Consider the following 15,165-nt stretch of genomic DNA (forward strand, 5'->3'; position numbering starts at 1 on the left):
CTTAGAGGTGACACACTAGGAGGACATTCCCGGGGTTGGACGGCGTGGCAAGACAAGGTGTAGGTTGATGGTGAAGATTTGGTGGATCTGATGAAATGGAATTGAGAAGAAAAAGCAGAGGGGAGTGAGTCAGAGAGAGGAGAAAACTTGTCTTGAACCGCCGAAGCTGAGGATGGGAGATTTCGGAAGCGCCTGGGATCACAAGTGCCAGAGAATGTGGAGAAGCCTGGGGAAGCTGACATGGGGAGAGAAGTTGTGGATTGAACCAAGGGCTGATGACTCGTCCTTGCCAGCCTCCAGCGTTGTCTTGACGTCTTCCACGCCGGGGTCTCCCCAGAGTGAACACGAGCAGTGGCCAGAGCTGTGCCCTCGAATGAAGCGTTGTGCAGCGGAGAATCTTGGGGGTGTGCTTCACAGTTATGATGGCTCCTCCGTGGTCGGCTGAGGCTAACGAGCTCTTGACTTCCTCTTGAAATCCTTTCTGCTGAGCCAGGCATCAACCAGGAAGACCCCCAGGATCACCAGAAACATTGCAGCCAGAGCCAAGCGGACGACGTTCTCTGCATCGTGGTTCCCAGGGGCAGTATCTGGGGACAGAGACAGAGAAATTCCTGACGTGGAAACTTGCCCAGTCTCACATCAGAAACCCCAGACTGTTTTTTTTTTTTTTTTGGCCTCACCGCTGGGTATGTGGGACCTTAGTTCCCTGACCAGGGATGGAACCCCGCCCCCTGCATTGGAAGCGCGGTGTCTTAATCACTGGACCACCAGGGAAGTCCCCAGAAGCCCCAGACTTTTAAAAAAATTGATTTATTTATTTTTGGCTGAGGCACACGGCTTGCGGGATCTTAGTTCCCCAACCAGGGATCGAACCCATGCTCTTGGCAGTGAAATTGTGGAGTCTTAACCACTGGATGGCCAGGGAATTCCCAAAAATTGTTTTTAAAAATTGAAGTGTAGTTGATGTACAATATTATATGTTACAGGTGTACGATACAGTGATTCACAATTTTAAAAGATTATACTCCATTTACAGTTATTATAAAATGTTGGCTCTATTCCCCGTGTTGTACAGTATATCCTTGTACCTTATTTTATACCTAACAGTCTAAACAGGAGCCCCAGATTTGAAAATCATCATAGTTTCCTACAGCTGCGATAACAAATTACCACAAACTTAGTGGCTTAGAACAACAGTAATGTCTTATGATTCTGGAGGTCAGAAGTCCAAATGGGTCTCACTGGGCTTAAATCAAGGTGTTGGCCGGGCTGCATGCCCTCTGGAGGTTCTGGGAAAGAAGCTGTTTTCTTGCCTTTCCCAGCTTCCAGAGGCGGCCTGACCTCGTCTGCTCACGGCCCCTTCCTCCATCTTCACATCTGTCAATGACGAGTTGAGTCATTCCCATATCACGTCACTCTGACACTATTCTACATTCAGAAACCCCTGTGATGCACTCAGCCTGCTGGGTTAATCCAGGGTGGTTTACTTATTCGCAACCTTAAATCAACCATAATTCCCCTTTGTGGTACCGGATTCACAGGTTCTGGGGAGGAGGGTGTGGACAGCTTTGGGGCACAATTACTCTGCCTAGTATCACAATTGTTTTCTCATCCGCTCGGTTTGATCATTCTCAGCCAGGTAGCCCTGTTTGAACTGAGAACTCCTGAGTACCAGAATCATGGCATGGCGTTGTTCAGGTTGTTAACTGCATAAGAGCAGTTGGTCAGTGGGTGGATAGGAGTATAACTATTCTGCTCTTCTCTTGCCGGATCATAAGCCCTAGCTGAAGGCAATGGTTGCTTCTAAGACTGATTTTTTTTTTGGCCACGCTGCACAGCTTGTGGGATCTTAGTTCCCCGACCAGGGATCGAACCTGGGCCCTCAGCAGTGAGAGCACAGAGTCCTAACCACTGGACGGCCAAGGAATTCCTTAGGACTGATTTTTTTCTTCCAAGTAATGAAGCAACATTTTAGGGGATAATGACTTGTAGTGGGTTGAACAGTGCCCCTCTCCCCTCCCAAGATGTGTCTGTCTAGAATCTCAGAATGTGACCTTATTTGGTATTCCGTATAAGGGTCTTGAAGATATAATTAAGGGAAGGATCTTGAGTCCTCAGTCCTGGATTAGGGTGAGTCCTAAATCCAATGATGAGCCTGCTTATTAGAGGCAGAAGAGGAGAAAATGGAGGGCAGAGATTGCAGTGATGCATCTGCAAGCCAAGGGAGGCCAAGAATTGCATCCACCAGCAGCGGGGATAGAGGCATGGAATGGATTTTCCTTTAAAGCCTCCAGAAGGAACCAACTCTGATGACACCTTGATTTTGGACTTCTGGCCTCCAGGACTGTGAGATAATAGTTTTTTTATTGTACATTTTTACAATTAAAAGTTTTTATTTATTAAAAAATATTCCAATTCTTTATTGGGTTAAAACACATGTAACATAAATCTACCATCTTAATCATTTTTAACGTACAGGTCAGTGGTATTAAAGACATGCATACTGTTACGCGACCCTCACCACCATCTATCTCCAGAACTCTTTGCATCTTGCAAAACTGACACTCTGTATCCATTAAATATTTCCTCATTCCTTTGTCCTCATCCCCCCCGGCCCTGGCACCCACCATTCTATTTTCTGTCTCTGTGATTTTGGCCACTCATAGAAGTGGAATTATACAGTGTTTATCTTTCTGTGGCTGGCTTATTTCACTTAGCATAATGTCAATTTCCTGTTCTTTCAAGCAACCAACTTTGTGGTAATTTGTAGGACAGCACTAGGAAACTAATACAGGGCTCTTCTAGTAACTTATCAATACTGTATGGAGGTGAAGGTCTAAAAGGATTATGAGAATTATGATCAGCTGGAGCTGCCCCTGATTTCCCTCACCCGAGACTAACGTCACCTAGAGCAGGGGATGCCCCAACAATATTACTCATTGTTGCTTTTCTTTCTTTTTCTTTTTAAAGGTGGAATTTTTTTTTTTTTAATTTTTTTTGATGTGGACCACTTTAAAAGTCTTTACTGAATCGGTTACAATATTGCTTCTTTTTAAAAATAAACTTATTTATTTTTGGCTGCGTTGGGTCTTCGTTGCTTCGCACGGGCTTTCTCTAGTTGCAGCGAGCGGGGGCTACTCTTCATTGCAGTGCGCGGGCTTCTCATTGTGGTGGCTTCTCTTGTTGCGGAGCATGGGCTCTAGGCGCGCAGGGTTCAGTAGTTGTGGCATGTGAGCTCAGTAGTTCTGGGTCGCGGGCCCTAGAGTGCAGGCTCCGTAGCTGTGGCACATGGGCTTAGTTGCTCCACAGCATGTGGGATCTTCCCAGACGAGGGCTCGAACCCGTGTCCCCTGCATTGGCAGGTGGATTCTTAACCACTGCACCACCAGCGGAGTCCACATTCCTGTCAGGCATGTGGGAATCTTAGCTCCCGGACCAGGGATCGAACCTGCACCCCCTGCATTGGAAGGCGAAGTCTTAACCACTGGACCACTAGGGAAGTTCCTAAAGGTGGAAGCTTTAATTAATGGAATTAATTTTTTAAAAGCCAGCTTTTGGTTAGTTTGGGGTTTTATGAAGTTTTTTGTTTTTTTGGTTTAATACCTTTTTTTTGGCTGAGCCTTGTGGGATCTTAGTTTCCTGACCAGGGATGGAACCCGTGTCCCCTGCAGTGGAAGCTTGGAGTTCTAACCACTGGACAGCCAGGGAAGTCCCTCACTGTTGCTTTTTCAGGGCTAAGATCCCCTCCATGTCTGCCCCATGTTTTCAACCCCAGTAGCCCTGGGTCTGCAATCCCCATCAGGGACTCTTTGGTCACAGGCCAACAAGCTGACATTTGAAAATGGCTCTGCCCCACAGACCCTCATACAATGATGGAAATGTCGTTTATCATTTGAGTTTTACTACGGGTTCTCTAGGGCTGTGCTGTCCCATATGGGAGCCGTTAGGCACTCAGTGGCTGCAGGGCACATCACGTGCCTCTTGCAACTGAGGAAGTGAATTTTAAGTTTTATTTAATTTTCATTAACTTAAAGCAAAAGAACTGCCTCTGGCTAGCTGCTGCCATAGTCTGGGAGTCCCGGGAGCAGGTGGGAAGCGTGGGGACCGCTCACCTCTCTCTGGGAGCATCAGGACATCACTGGGTTCTAACCAGAGGTAGGGCAAGTTCTTGTGTAGACCGTAGCAGCATCTGTAGGTCCCCGGGTGCATCAGGAAGATGGCATTCACAGGAAAGTCGGCCTCAAAAGCCCCAGCTCTGTACTTGGAGCTTAGGTTCTGGGAAAATTCTACTCTTCCATTCCTGGAAAGAACGAGTGCATCAAACCAGGTCTCTGAGTGATACCGCAGACTGAGCTTCTTAGAGGGGGTCTTCTTGGAGGAGGAGCCCCAGTGAGCCAAGAGGGAGGGTTTTCTGTCCACACCTGGGAAGGAAGAGAGGCAAGGTGGTGAGTGGGCGGGCGCCGCCCCCCGCTCCCTCCCAATTTAACCTGAGCACATCTTCCTAACGCCCAGAAAGCGTCCTTCTTGTCTTGCTACACCTGTCAGGAGCTTGAGGCCTCTCCAATTTTGTCCTTGTTTCCTCTGTGTCTCTTTTTCTCCCTGATTCATTCAGTCTCCATTACTGTTCCTCTCACCCAGGAGTCCTTACTGTGACTCAAAAGGTCCTACAGGGGGGCTTCCCTGGTGGCGCAGTGGGTTAAGAATCTGCCTGCCAATGCAGGGGACACGGGTTCGAGCCCTGGTCCGGGAAGCTCCCACATGCCGCGGAGTAACTAAGCCTGTGCGCCGCAACTACTGAGCTGGCGCTCTACAGCCACAACTACTGAAGCCCGAGCGCCTAGAGCCCGTGCTCTGCAACAAGAGAAGCCACCGCCATGAGAAGCCCACGCACCTCAATGAAGAGTAGCCCCCGCTCGTCTCAACTAGAGAAAGGCCGCGTGCAGCAACGAAGACCCAATGCAGCCGAAAAAAAGACTTGTGGAAAAATAATCTGCCTGCGTCCCGCTGTGTGTTGCAGTCTTCTCAAAGGCATCCCTAAGCCCCCAGGGTTGCCCCGGCCCGGGTCAGGCACCTAAGGGCTTCAGGAAATTTTTACTCGATACAGGCAGTGAATCTGGATTTCCACTTGCCCTTTTACGTCACACACCAACATGGAGGTGGGTGACCCAGTCTGAGAAAGGGGCTGGGAAGATCATAGGTGGATGACACATCCCACTGCAGGAAGCTGCCTTTTCTTCTCCCACAGCCTGAGCAAGTCTGCTTAGGGGCCCAGGGAGTTCACAGGGACGGAGAGGGTGTCCAAGCCGTAGATTCCTTACCTATGACTATGAGCTTCAGTGGTTTACTGGAGCTTTTCCATTTATAGGGGAAAGTCTTGTACGAGCCATACACCTGTAGATCCCACTGTGGGCTGCTGTCACTGGGGAGATGTGGAATCTGTTATAGCTCTGCTTGATACAGTTCATGAAGTCACCTTCACCATGTTGTTTGGTGGACACAGTAAAAAGATCATACGTAGGTCCTGAATTACAGTATAGGGTCACAGTTTCTCCTGAAGTCACCACAGGGTATGGCTGAGCAAAGAGCGACAGTGCACCTGTGTACACATCTGCAAATGAGGAGGAACCGGCATTTACCATAAGCCGTCAACAACTCTCAAATATTTGATAGGATCTATATATCTAAATGCTCAAAGCAGTTCATTTCAGTGTTACATGTAGTAACAGGAATATGCTCCTACTGTAATTTCCTGACAAATGAAAATGATATATTCTATGGAGGAAGGTCACAAGATACATTTTCATACATGATGTCCAGGATTCATTAAAAAAAAATTACCTGCTATATGTCCAAATCCATCAAGATATATACGTTAAATATGTAAAAATTTATCTGCATAGCAATTACACCTCAATAAAGCTTGAAAAATTACTTGCTATGCTAGGGGTAAGAAAAGATGTTCCGGACTTCCCTGGTGGCGCAGTGGTTAAGTATCCGCCTGCCAAGGCAGGGGACATGGGTTTGAGCCCTGGTCTGGCAAGATCCCACATGCCGCGGAGCAACTAAGCCCGTGCACCACAACTGCTGAGCCTGCGTACCACAACTACTGAAGCCCGTGTACCTAGAGTCCATGCTCCGTAACAAGAGAGGCCCACGCACCGCAATGAAGAGTAGCCCCCACTCACCGCAACTAGAGAAAGCCTGCGTGCAGCAACGAAGACCCAACACAGCCAGAAATAAAGAAATTAATTAATTAATTAAAAAAAAAAGCCTATATAAGACATCATATACTCAGGAATTTACATGTTTCTCAGATTAAAGGAAGGTCATTGATCATCCCAAGCAAACTAAAACACTCATTTCTAGTGAGTTGATATTAATGCCCCCATCAGAGATTTTTGGTCAGGACATAAACCTTGGAATGCAGCCATTCAGGAAAACTTTACTCTTAGTTGAACCTTTTCATACCCACTATTACTACAGAGAATCCATATCCTACAAAAGAACCGGTCTTCCAGGCATCTTCCCTGGACCCACATTGCTCTCCACCAAATTCTCTAGTTGGATTTAGGTCTGCAACACCATCCCTAATAGTTTCATATATTAGATTCAGTCTCTTCGAAGTACATTTCACCTCATTTTTTGGGGGGTGGGTAAAGCTGCCTTCAGTTCTTCTTGGTAGATAAATCGTTGTGGAGAGCATGGCACAAATCTCCCACGTCTTTGTGGCTGTAAGATCACAGCAGGAAACCCACAGAGTAACTCATGCCCAGCGGGCTGATACAGTGGAGGGTTGAGAGGCAAAGTCTTAGTCTTGCACAAGGAGCGGTTCCCCTTTTTGTTTAGCAGGGGATGTTGTCACTCTTCGGCAAGGGGTTTAAAGCCCCAGGCTGTTCCATCCACGGGTGTGTCCTGCTGCGAAGATTTGCTGCCCAGTTGGCTGTGCTGCGTGGTGTGGAGCTGTGGACTTAGGCACTGCCATGTCCCTGGGGGTCATTTTTCTGCTTGGACTTGGTGAGTGGGGCAAGGGAAGTTGTGTGGGAGGCTGGTGAGGGAAGAGGATGTAGATAAGAGGTTTATAACCTGGGTTCCTCTTGTGGGACTCTTCCTTTATGAGGTCCTGGGGTCAGTGACTTACAGAGAGATCACCCATAGGGCCACTTTTCTTCAGTTGGGTCTAGATGGGATGCCCTGAGCTCAGGTGTTTGGGAATCACTGTATTATTGGGAGACATCTCTTACCAAGTCTTTCTCTATTTTAGTGATTTGCTGGGATCAAAGGATTCGGGCACAAACGGGTGAGTGTTTTCTCCCTTTTCTGCCTAGAGAACTCTGAATTGGGCTGAGTGGACGAGGGATGAGCTTGAGTAGCCTTGAAAGAATCCCAGCCTTTAACCTGCACCATCTCTTCATCCACTCGTCGTATTATTTATTTTTTATGTTTTAATTCTTCACCATTATGCCAATCTTTGGTGGAAAACCTCTCCCTTTCTCTGGAAAGCTTCCTGATCCCCTGCTATTCCCCATCAGCACAGATGAGTCAAGAAGGGAATGCCCAGGTTCTCAAATAATGCAGAAAGGGAACACAGTTGAGGTCGACATTCACAACGCAGACACAGAGAACTGGGGACATTTGTACGGGCACCAGATACCCCTGTGGGTATGGGACCATCACCCATTGGGTGTGTTGTGTGTCCTTTACATTTGCTATCACCTCAGCTGCTTCCGTCTCCCTCATCTATGGAAGGTTTGTTCACAAGGAAGGTACTCTTACTCAGGAGGCAGACTTGCAGCAAAACGAAGACCTCGGGCTTCCCTGGTGGCGCAGTGGTTGAGAGTCCGCCTGCCGATGCAGGGGAAACGGGTTCGTGCCCCGGTCCGGGAAGATCCCACATGCCGCGGAGCGGCTGGGCCCGTGAGCCATGGCCATTGAGCCTGCGTGTCCGGAGCTTGTGCTCCGCAACGGGAGAGGCCACAGTGGTGAGAGGCCTGTGTACCACACACACAAAAAAGTTATTTAAAATGAAGACCTCAACATTTACTGGTTCTGGGACATTTTGCAAGCAGTTTCCTGCATTTGGGTCCCAAGTTCCTTCTTTCTAAAATGAAATAACGGGAGTTCCCTGGGGGTCCAGTGGTTAGGACTTGGTGATTTCACTGCCATGGCCCAGGTTCAATCCCTGATTGGGGAACTAAGATCCCACAAGCCACGGGGCATGGCCAAAAAAAAAAAAAAAAGAATGGTGTTGCATCAGTTAAGATACAATGCATGTCAAGCTCAGACAACAACATTTTGCTCAGATTACAGGTCGTTGCATAATGTTAACAATTGCTAGATAACATTTATTGAGGTTTTCCCATTGCCAAGGGCTATTCTCAGCTTTTGTATATATGATCTCGTTTTAATCTTATTACCTCCACCAAGAGGTAAGTTAATTTTTTTCATATTCCAGATACATTGAGCCCTGGATGTGACCTTGACATTGTACTGTCTGGCATAGTTTTTTAATAAATTAATTAAAGTATAATTGGAGTACAATATTATATTAATTTCAGCTGTGCCACGTAATGATTTGACATTTATATACGTTATGAAATGATCACCACAATAAGTCTAGTAACCGTCTGTTCCCAGATAAAGTTATTAGTACATTATTATTGACCACGTTCCCTATGCTGTATATTTCATCCCTGTCATTTATTTGTTAGATAACTTAAGGTCTGTACTTCTTAAACCCCTTCACTTATTTTGGCCGCCACCCGTTTATTTCTCTCTGTTTCTGTGGCTCTATTTTCATTTTGTTTGTTTGTTTTGTTCTTTGGATTCCACATATAAGTGAGAGCGTATAGTATTCGTCTTTTCTCTGACTTACTTCACTTAGCAGAATACCCTCTAGATCCACCCATGTTGTCACAAATGGCAAGATTTTTTTTTAATGACTAATATGCCATTGTGTATACCTATATATCACATCTTCTTTATCTGTTCATTTACTGATGGACAATTAGGATTGCTTCTATGTCTTGGCTATTGTAAATAGCACTGCTGTGAACATCGGGGTGCATGTATCTTTTAGAATTTGTGTTTTCATTTTTTTCGAATGTATACCCAGGAGTGGTAGTTCTATTTTTAGTTTTTTGAGAAGTCTCCGTACTGTTTTCCATAATGGCTGCTCCAATTTACATTCCCGCCAACAGTGTATGAGGGTTCCCTTTTCTCCACATCCTTGCCAACACTTGTTATTTGTGGTCTTCTTGATGATAGCCATACCGACTGGTGTGAGAGAATGTCTCGTTGTGTTTGTTTCTTATTTAATTAATTAATTTATTTATTTTTGGCTGCATTGGGTCTTCATTGCTGTGTGTGGGCTTTCTCTACTTGCGGCAAGTGAGGGCTTCTCTTTGTTGCTGTGCGCGGGCTTCTCATTGCAGCGGCTTCTCTTGTTACGGAGCACAGGCTCTAGGCACGTGGGCTTCAGTAGCTGTGGCTCACGGGCTCTAGAGCGCAGGCTCAGTAGTTGTGGTGCACAGGCTTAGTTGCTTCCTGGCATGTAGGATCTTCCCGGACCAGGGCTCGAACCAGTGTCCCCTGCATTAGCAGGTGGATTCTTAACCACTGCGCCACCAGGGAAGTCCCTCGTTGTGGTTTTAATTTGCATTTCTCTGATGATTAATGCTATTGAGCATCTTTTTATGTGCCTGTTGGCCATCTGTGTGTCTTCTTTGGAAAAATGTCTATTCAGTTCTTCTGCTCATTTTAAATCAGGTTGTTTGGGTTTCTTTTGCTGGTGCTTTGTATAAGCTGTTTACATATTTTGGGTACTAACCCCTTGTTGGTCGTATCATTTGCATATATTTTCTCCTATTCAGTAGGCTGTGTTTTCATTTTTTAAAAAATTTATTTATTTATTTATTTTTGGCTGCATCGGGTCTTAGTTGCGGCACGTGGGATCTCTTGTTGTGGCCCACAGGCTCTTCAATGTGGCACGCAGGGTTCTCTCTAGTTGTGGTGCGCAGGCTCCAGAACACGTGGACTGTAGTTGTGGTGCACAGGCTCCAGAGCGCATGGGCTCTGTAGTTGTGGCATGCGGGCTTTCTAGTTGTGGTGCGCAGACTCAGTAGTTGCGGCATGAGGGCTTAGTTGCCCCGCGGCATGCGGGATCTTAATTCCCCGACCAGGGATCGATCCCAAGTCCCCTGCATTGGAAGGCAGATTCTTAACCACTGGACCACCAGGGAAATCCCTGTCTTTTCATTTTGTCAGTGTTTTCTTTTGCTGTGCAAAAGCTTTTATGTTTAATTAAGTCCCATTTGTTTATTTTTGCTTCTTTTCCCTTTGCTTTAGGGAGATAGATTAAAAAAATATTGCTGCAATTTATGTCAAAGAGTGCTCTGCCTATATTTTATTCTAGGAATTTTATGGTTTCCAAGCTTACATGTAGGTCTTTAATCCATTTTGAGTTTATTTTTGTATATGGTGTTAGAGAATGTTGTAACTTCATTCTTTTACATGTAGCTGCTTGGTTTTCCCAGCACCACTTATTGAAAAGACTGTCTTTTCTTCATTGTATATTCTTGCCTTCTTTGTTGCAGATTAAGTGGGCTTATTTCTGGGATTTCTGTCCTGTTCCATTGATCTATATGTCTGTTTTTATGCCAGTACCATACTGTTTTGATTATTGTAGCTTTGTAGTATAGACTGAAGTGGGGAGTGTGATAAATCCAGCTCTATTCTTCTTTCTCAAGATTGTTTTGACTATTTGAGGTCTTTTGTGTTTTCATAAGAATTTTTAAATTATTTATTCTGGTTCTGTGAAAAATGCCATTGGCATTTTAATGGGGATTGCATTGAATCTGTGGATTGCCTGAGGTAGTATGGCTATTTCAACAGTATTAATTTTTCCAATCCATAGACATGATGTATCTTTCTCTCTGTGTCATCTTCAATTTCTTTCATCAACGTTTTATAGTTTTCTGAGTACAGGTCTTTTATCTCCTTAGGTAGGTTTATTCCTAGGTATTTTATTCTTTTTGATGTAATGGTAAATGGGATTGTTTCCTTAATTTCTCTTTCTGATATTTTGTTGTTAGTGTATAGAAATGCAGCAGATTTCTGTATATTAATTTTACATCCTACGACTTTACCGAATTCATTGATGAGCTCTAGTATTAGTTTGGTGGTGTCTAGGATTATTTTTATATATAGTATCATGTCAACCGCAAACAGGGAGCTTCACTTCTCCTTTACAGTTCAAATGACTTTTGCTTATTTTTCTTGTCTGATTGCTGTGTCTAGGACTTCCAATACTATGTGAATAAAAGTGGTGAGAATGGACATCCGGGTCTTTATTTCTGATTTCAGAGGAAATGCTTTTGGCTTTTCACTGTTAAGTATGATGTTGGCTGTAGGTTTGTCTTATATGGTCTTTACGTTGAAGTATATATGTTCCCTCTCTGCCCACTTTGCTGAGTTTTTATCATGCCAAGCAATGATATTTGTTCTTAAGTTGACGGGGAAGACTAACATTGGATTAAAATGGGTAGATTAAAGATGATCTGCTTCAGTTGTCCAGTATCTGCTGATAGCTATCAAAGTTATCACTCACTCCAGTCAAAAATGCTCCCGTGAATTTCTTATCCAATGGAATCTTTGACATCTGCTCAGACACCTAATGAGAATCTCGGCAGAACTCCCAACACATCTCAGAACCTCCTCCTTGTATTGGTCTTCCCATCTCAATAGATGCCATCCATCCTTTCCAATGATCGATTCATTGAGAGTGATATATGATGCTCCTCTTTGCTCTCAGTGCCCATCTGCTCCATCTCTGAATCTCAAAGCTCATCATTTCTATCCTCAAAAACTCCTCAAATCCATTCCCTTTTTTCTTTCATCACCACCACATTGTAATTACATGATCATTTGTCATGTAGCTGCCTGTAGCATGTTCCATAATTGTCCCTCCACTTTCCACCTGGCCCCTTAAGTCCATTTATCACACCAGAAATGTAGTAATTAAAAAAATTACAAGCTCACTGCTTGTTAATCCCTTTGTGGGTCATTATTACATTTAGACTTAAATCCAGACTCTTCTCAGCTTCCAATGTTTTGGACCTTTGCTGATACCTCCTGACCTTTCTATCTTTACCAAGAGCCATTTTTCACATTATGTACCATCTGTCCTTTCTGTGTGTGGGTCACGCAAAACTCCTTCTCACCTCTGAGTTTGCATACGTTGTTCCCTCTTCCTGGGAGGCGGTTCTTCTTGCACTTCGGAGATCTATGTGTCTCTTATCCTTCGGGGATCATCTCCCAAAGAAATCTCTCTTATAATGCAGGGTAGATAGTTTTATCATATAATAAGAGTAACAACTTCTGTGTATTGGTTCACATGTCGAGACTCTGTTATTGGGTAGGTTCACTACAGTTTCCAAAACATCCAGTAACTTGCCTCATATTTGGAAGACACACAATAAATATTTATTGAATGGATGAATTAATCCAAGAGGAGATCCATAACAGATCTTTACTGTTTACTAATTCCTAGATCTACCTGAAGTCTACCTAAATCCTCCTGGAGATGAAGACCTTTCCATTGTGACTGTGACCTCAGTCATCAGCATTCTACCTTTCCTTTTCCTCCTTATGTTTCTCCTCTGCTGGTGCTGGTGTCGAGCCCCAAACAGTAGGTCCTGGAGGGGGAAGGGTTAACCTGGGAGGAGTGTGGGGAGGGGCTTTGTGGGTCCCCTAGCAGGACTCTGATCACTGACTCTCTGTAGGAGCCACTGAGGATGACACCAAGGGCCAAGTGAATGATAACAGGTAGGAAAATTTGGACTCTCTCAAGAGAGAATGCTGTGTCTGTCTCATTTCTCAGACCTACCTTAGTGCGTCTATCTCCTTTCCCTTAGCTCCAGCCCAGACATGGACTTCCAGGAAGAAAATCAACGTAAGAGGAGTGAGAAGTAGGGGTAGCCAGGGTGGGGAAGATGGAAGGCATCCTAGAAGAAGCCGAGAAGGTTGGGGGCAGACCTCACTGGTTGTGATGTCACTGCCCTTCCCCGAGTTCAGTCACCCATCTCTGAAATATAGATGGCAAGATTGGATAATCTGAAGGCTCTTCCTGGAAGCCTATCCTCTCCTCTTTTCTTGCAGATGGTGTCTCAGTGGATATCCCGCCTGAGGAGGACAGACAAATGGACATGCATGTGAGTCTTTCCTCCTTCCCCTGCTCCCTCCCCCAGGTGTTCTCCCCTCACTTTGTATCTTCATGCGGGCAGGTCCACACAGAGGAAGACCCACCAGAGTCTTCTGAGTCTTCTGCTCAGCTACACCAGGACCCCCTTACAGGGAGCGGGGATTCACTCCCGTCCTGCACCATTGAGGATTCCTTAAAATAGCCCTGTGTGTATGCCACCTTCACCTTGTCCAGAGAGCAGAGCCAGAACTGGCTGTGTGGACTCCAGTGTTCAAGTGCCCCTTAAGGAAAATGGGGCTTCGTGATTTGTCCTACTCATGTACCCACGCCACTCATCATCTTGGAGCCCCTGCAAAGACTCAAGAATAGAGAAGCCTTGTAAACCATAAAGAAATTCTGGGACGCATCACATATCTCTCAACGGATTCCTGGTTCCTTGTGTATTTACCCACTCATTTGCTTATTTAACAGATGTTCACAGAAGTTGACTCTTTCTTTGGACCTGTGCTGACCATATACATATTAGTAAGATATAGCTTCTGGTCTTTTTTTTTTTCCTTTCTATTTTGCATATTGGTTTTTATTTCAAATCAATGTCAAAGAGAACAATTGCAAAAATAGGACAAAAACTCCAATTTACCCTTCACTTGGCATAGCTTCTGGTCTTAAGGAACTCATGGTCTACTGAGAGAGGCAAATCACATGATCTGGCCCTTAGAAAGCAAAGAGGGAGCAGGCATTAAGGATGAGTTGGGTCACTGAGCAGGAACAATTGTCCAAGCATGTTTAAGGAGAACTCACTGGTTCCAAAATACAAGGAGAAGCCAAGAAGTAAGAGTCGGGCTTCCCTGGTGGTGCAGTGGTTAAGAATCTGCCTGCCAATGCAGGGGATTTGGGTTCGAACCCTGGTCAGAGAAGAGCCCACATACCATGGAGCATCTAAACCCGTGCACTACAACTACTGAGCCTGCGCTCTAGAGCCTGTGAGCCGCAACTACTGAGCCCACATGCCATAGCTACTGAAGCCCACGTGCCTAGAGCCTGTGCTCCGCAACAAGAGAAGCCAATGCAATGAGAAGCCCACGCACTGCAAGGAAGGGTAGCCCCCCCTACTCGCCACAACTAGAGAAAGCTCGTGTGCAGAAACAAAGACCCAACACAGCCAAAAATAAATAAGTAAATAAAATAAATTTATAAAAAGAAGTAAGAGTCAAATTGGGCAAGGAGGAGGGCCTTTTCTGGTGGTCCAGTGGTTAAGACTTGGCACTTCCACTGCAGGGGGCACGGGTTGGATCCCTGGTCGGGGAACTAAGATCCTGCATGCCACGTGACAAAAAAATTGTGCAAGGAGGCAGTTCCTAATGGCGTTTCAGTCTAACGTTCTAGGAGTTTCCGAGAGTTGAAGCCTTCGGAGCAGCAAAAAATGAACAAGGAAATGTTCTTTGTAAAGGAACCAAATTGCAATAATTCAACTACAAAAGGGTTACTCTTGGGGAAGGGAATGATGTAGAGAGTGTTTAGGCCATGGATTGATGGTTTTCCCCTAGTTTTGGTGAACTTCCCCCATTAGTTATGCAATTAAAATAAATAGAACACAAACTTAAAAGCTTTTGCACAGCAAAGGAAAACGTAAACAAGACAAAAAGACAACCCTCAGAATGGGAGAAAATATTTGCAAATGAAGCAACTGACAAAGGATTAATCTCCAAAATTTACAAGCAGCTCATGCAGCTCAATATCAAGAAAACAAACAACCCAATCCAAAAATGGGCAGAAGACCTGAACACATTTCTCCAAAGAAGATATACAGATTGCCAAAAAACACATGAAAGAATGCTCAACATCATTAATCATTATAGAAATGCAAATCAAAACTACAATGAGATATCATCTCACACCAATCAGAATGGCCATCATCAAAAAATCTACAAACAGGGCTTCCCTGGTGGCGCAGTGGTTGAGAGTCC

The 15,165-nt window shown here is 45.0% G+C and overlaps 1 protein-coding gene across 1 annotated transcript in view; it reads left to right on the forward strand.

Annotated features, from left to right (window-relative positions):
• Positions 1-12,924: 12,924 nt before the first annotated feature.
• Positions 12,925-15,165, forward strand: part of GP6 (glycoprotein VI platelet) — a 21,126-nt gene continuing 18,885 nt past the window's right edge. The window contains exons 1-2 of the mRNA XM_007468049.1: positions 12,925-12,949; positions 13,156-13,208. Coding sequence (XP_007468111.1) covers positions 12,925-12,949; positions 13,156-13,208 — 78 coding nt within the window. The remainder of the gene's footprint in view (positions 12,950-13,155; positions 13,209-15,165) is intronic.

Source organism: Lipotes vexillifer, unplaced genomic scaffold, assembly GCF_000442215.2.
Source record: "Lipotes vexillifer unplaced genomic scaffold, Lipotes_vexillifer_v1.1 scaffold1223, whole genome shotgun sequence".
NCBI lineage: Eukaryota > Metazoa > Chordata > Mammalia > Artiodactyla > Lipotidae > Lipotes > Lipotes vexillifer.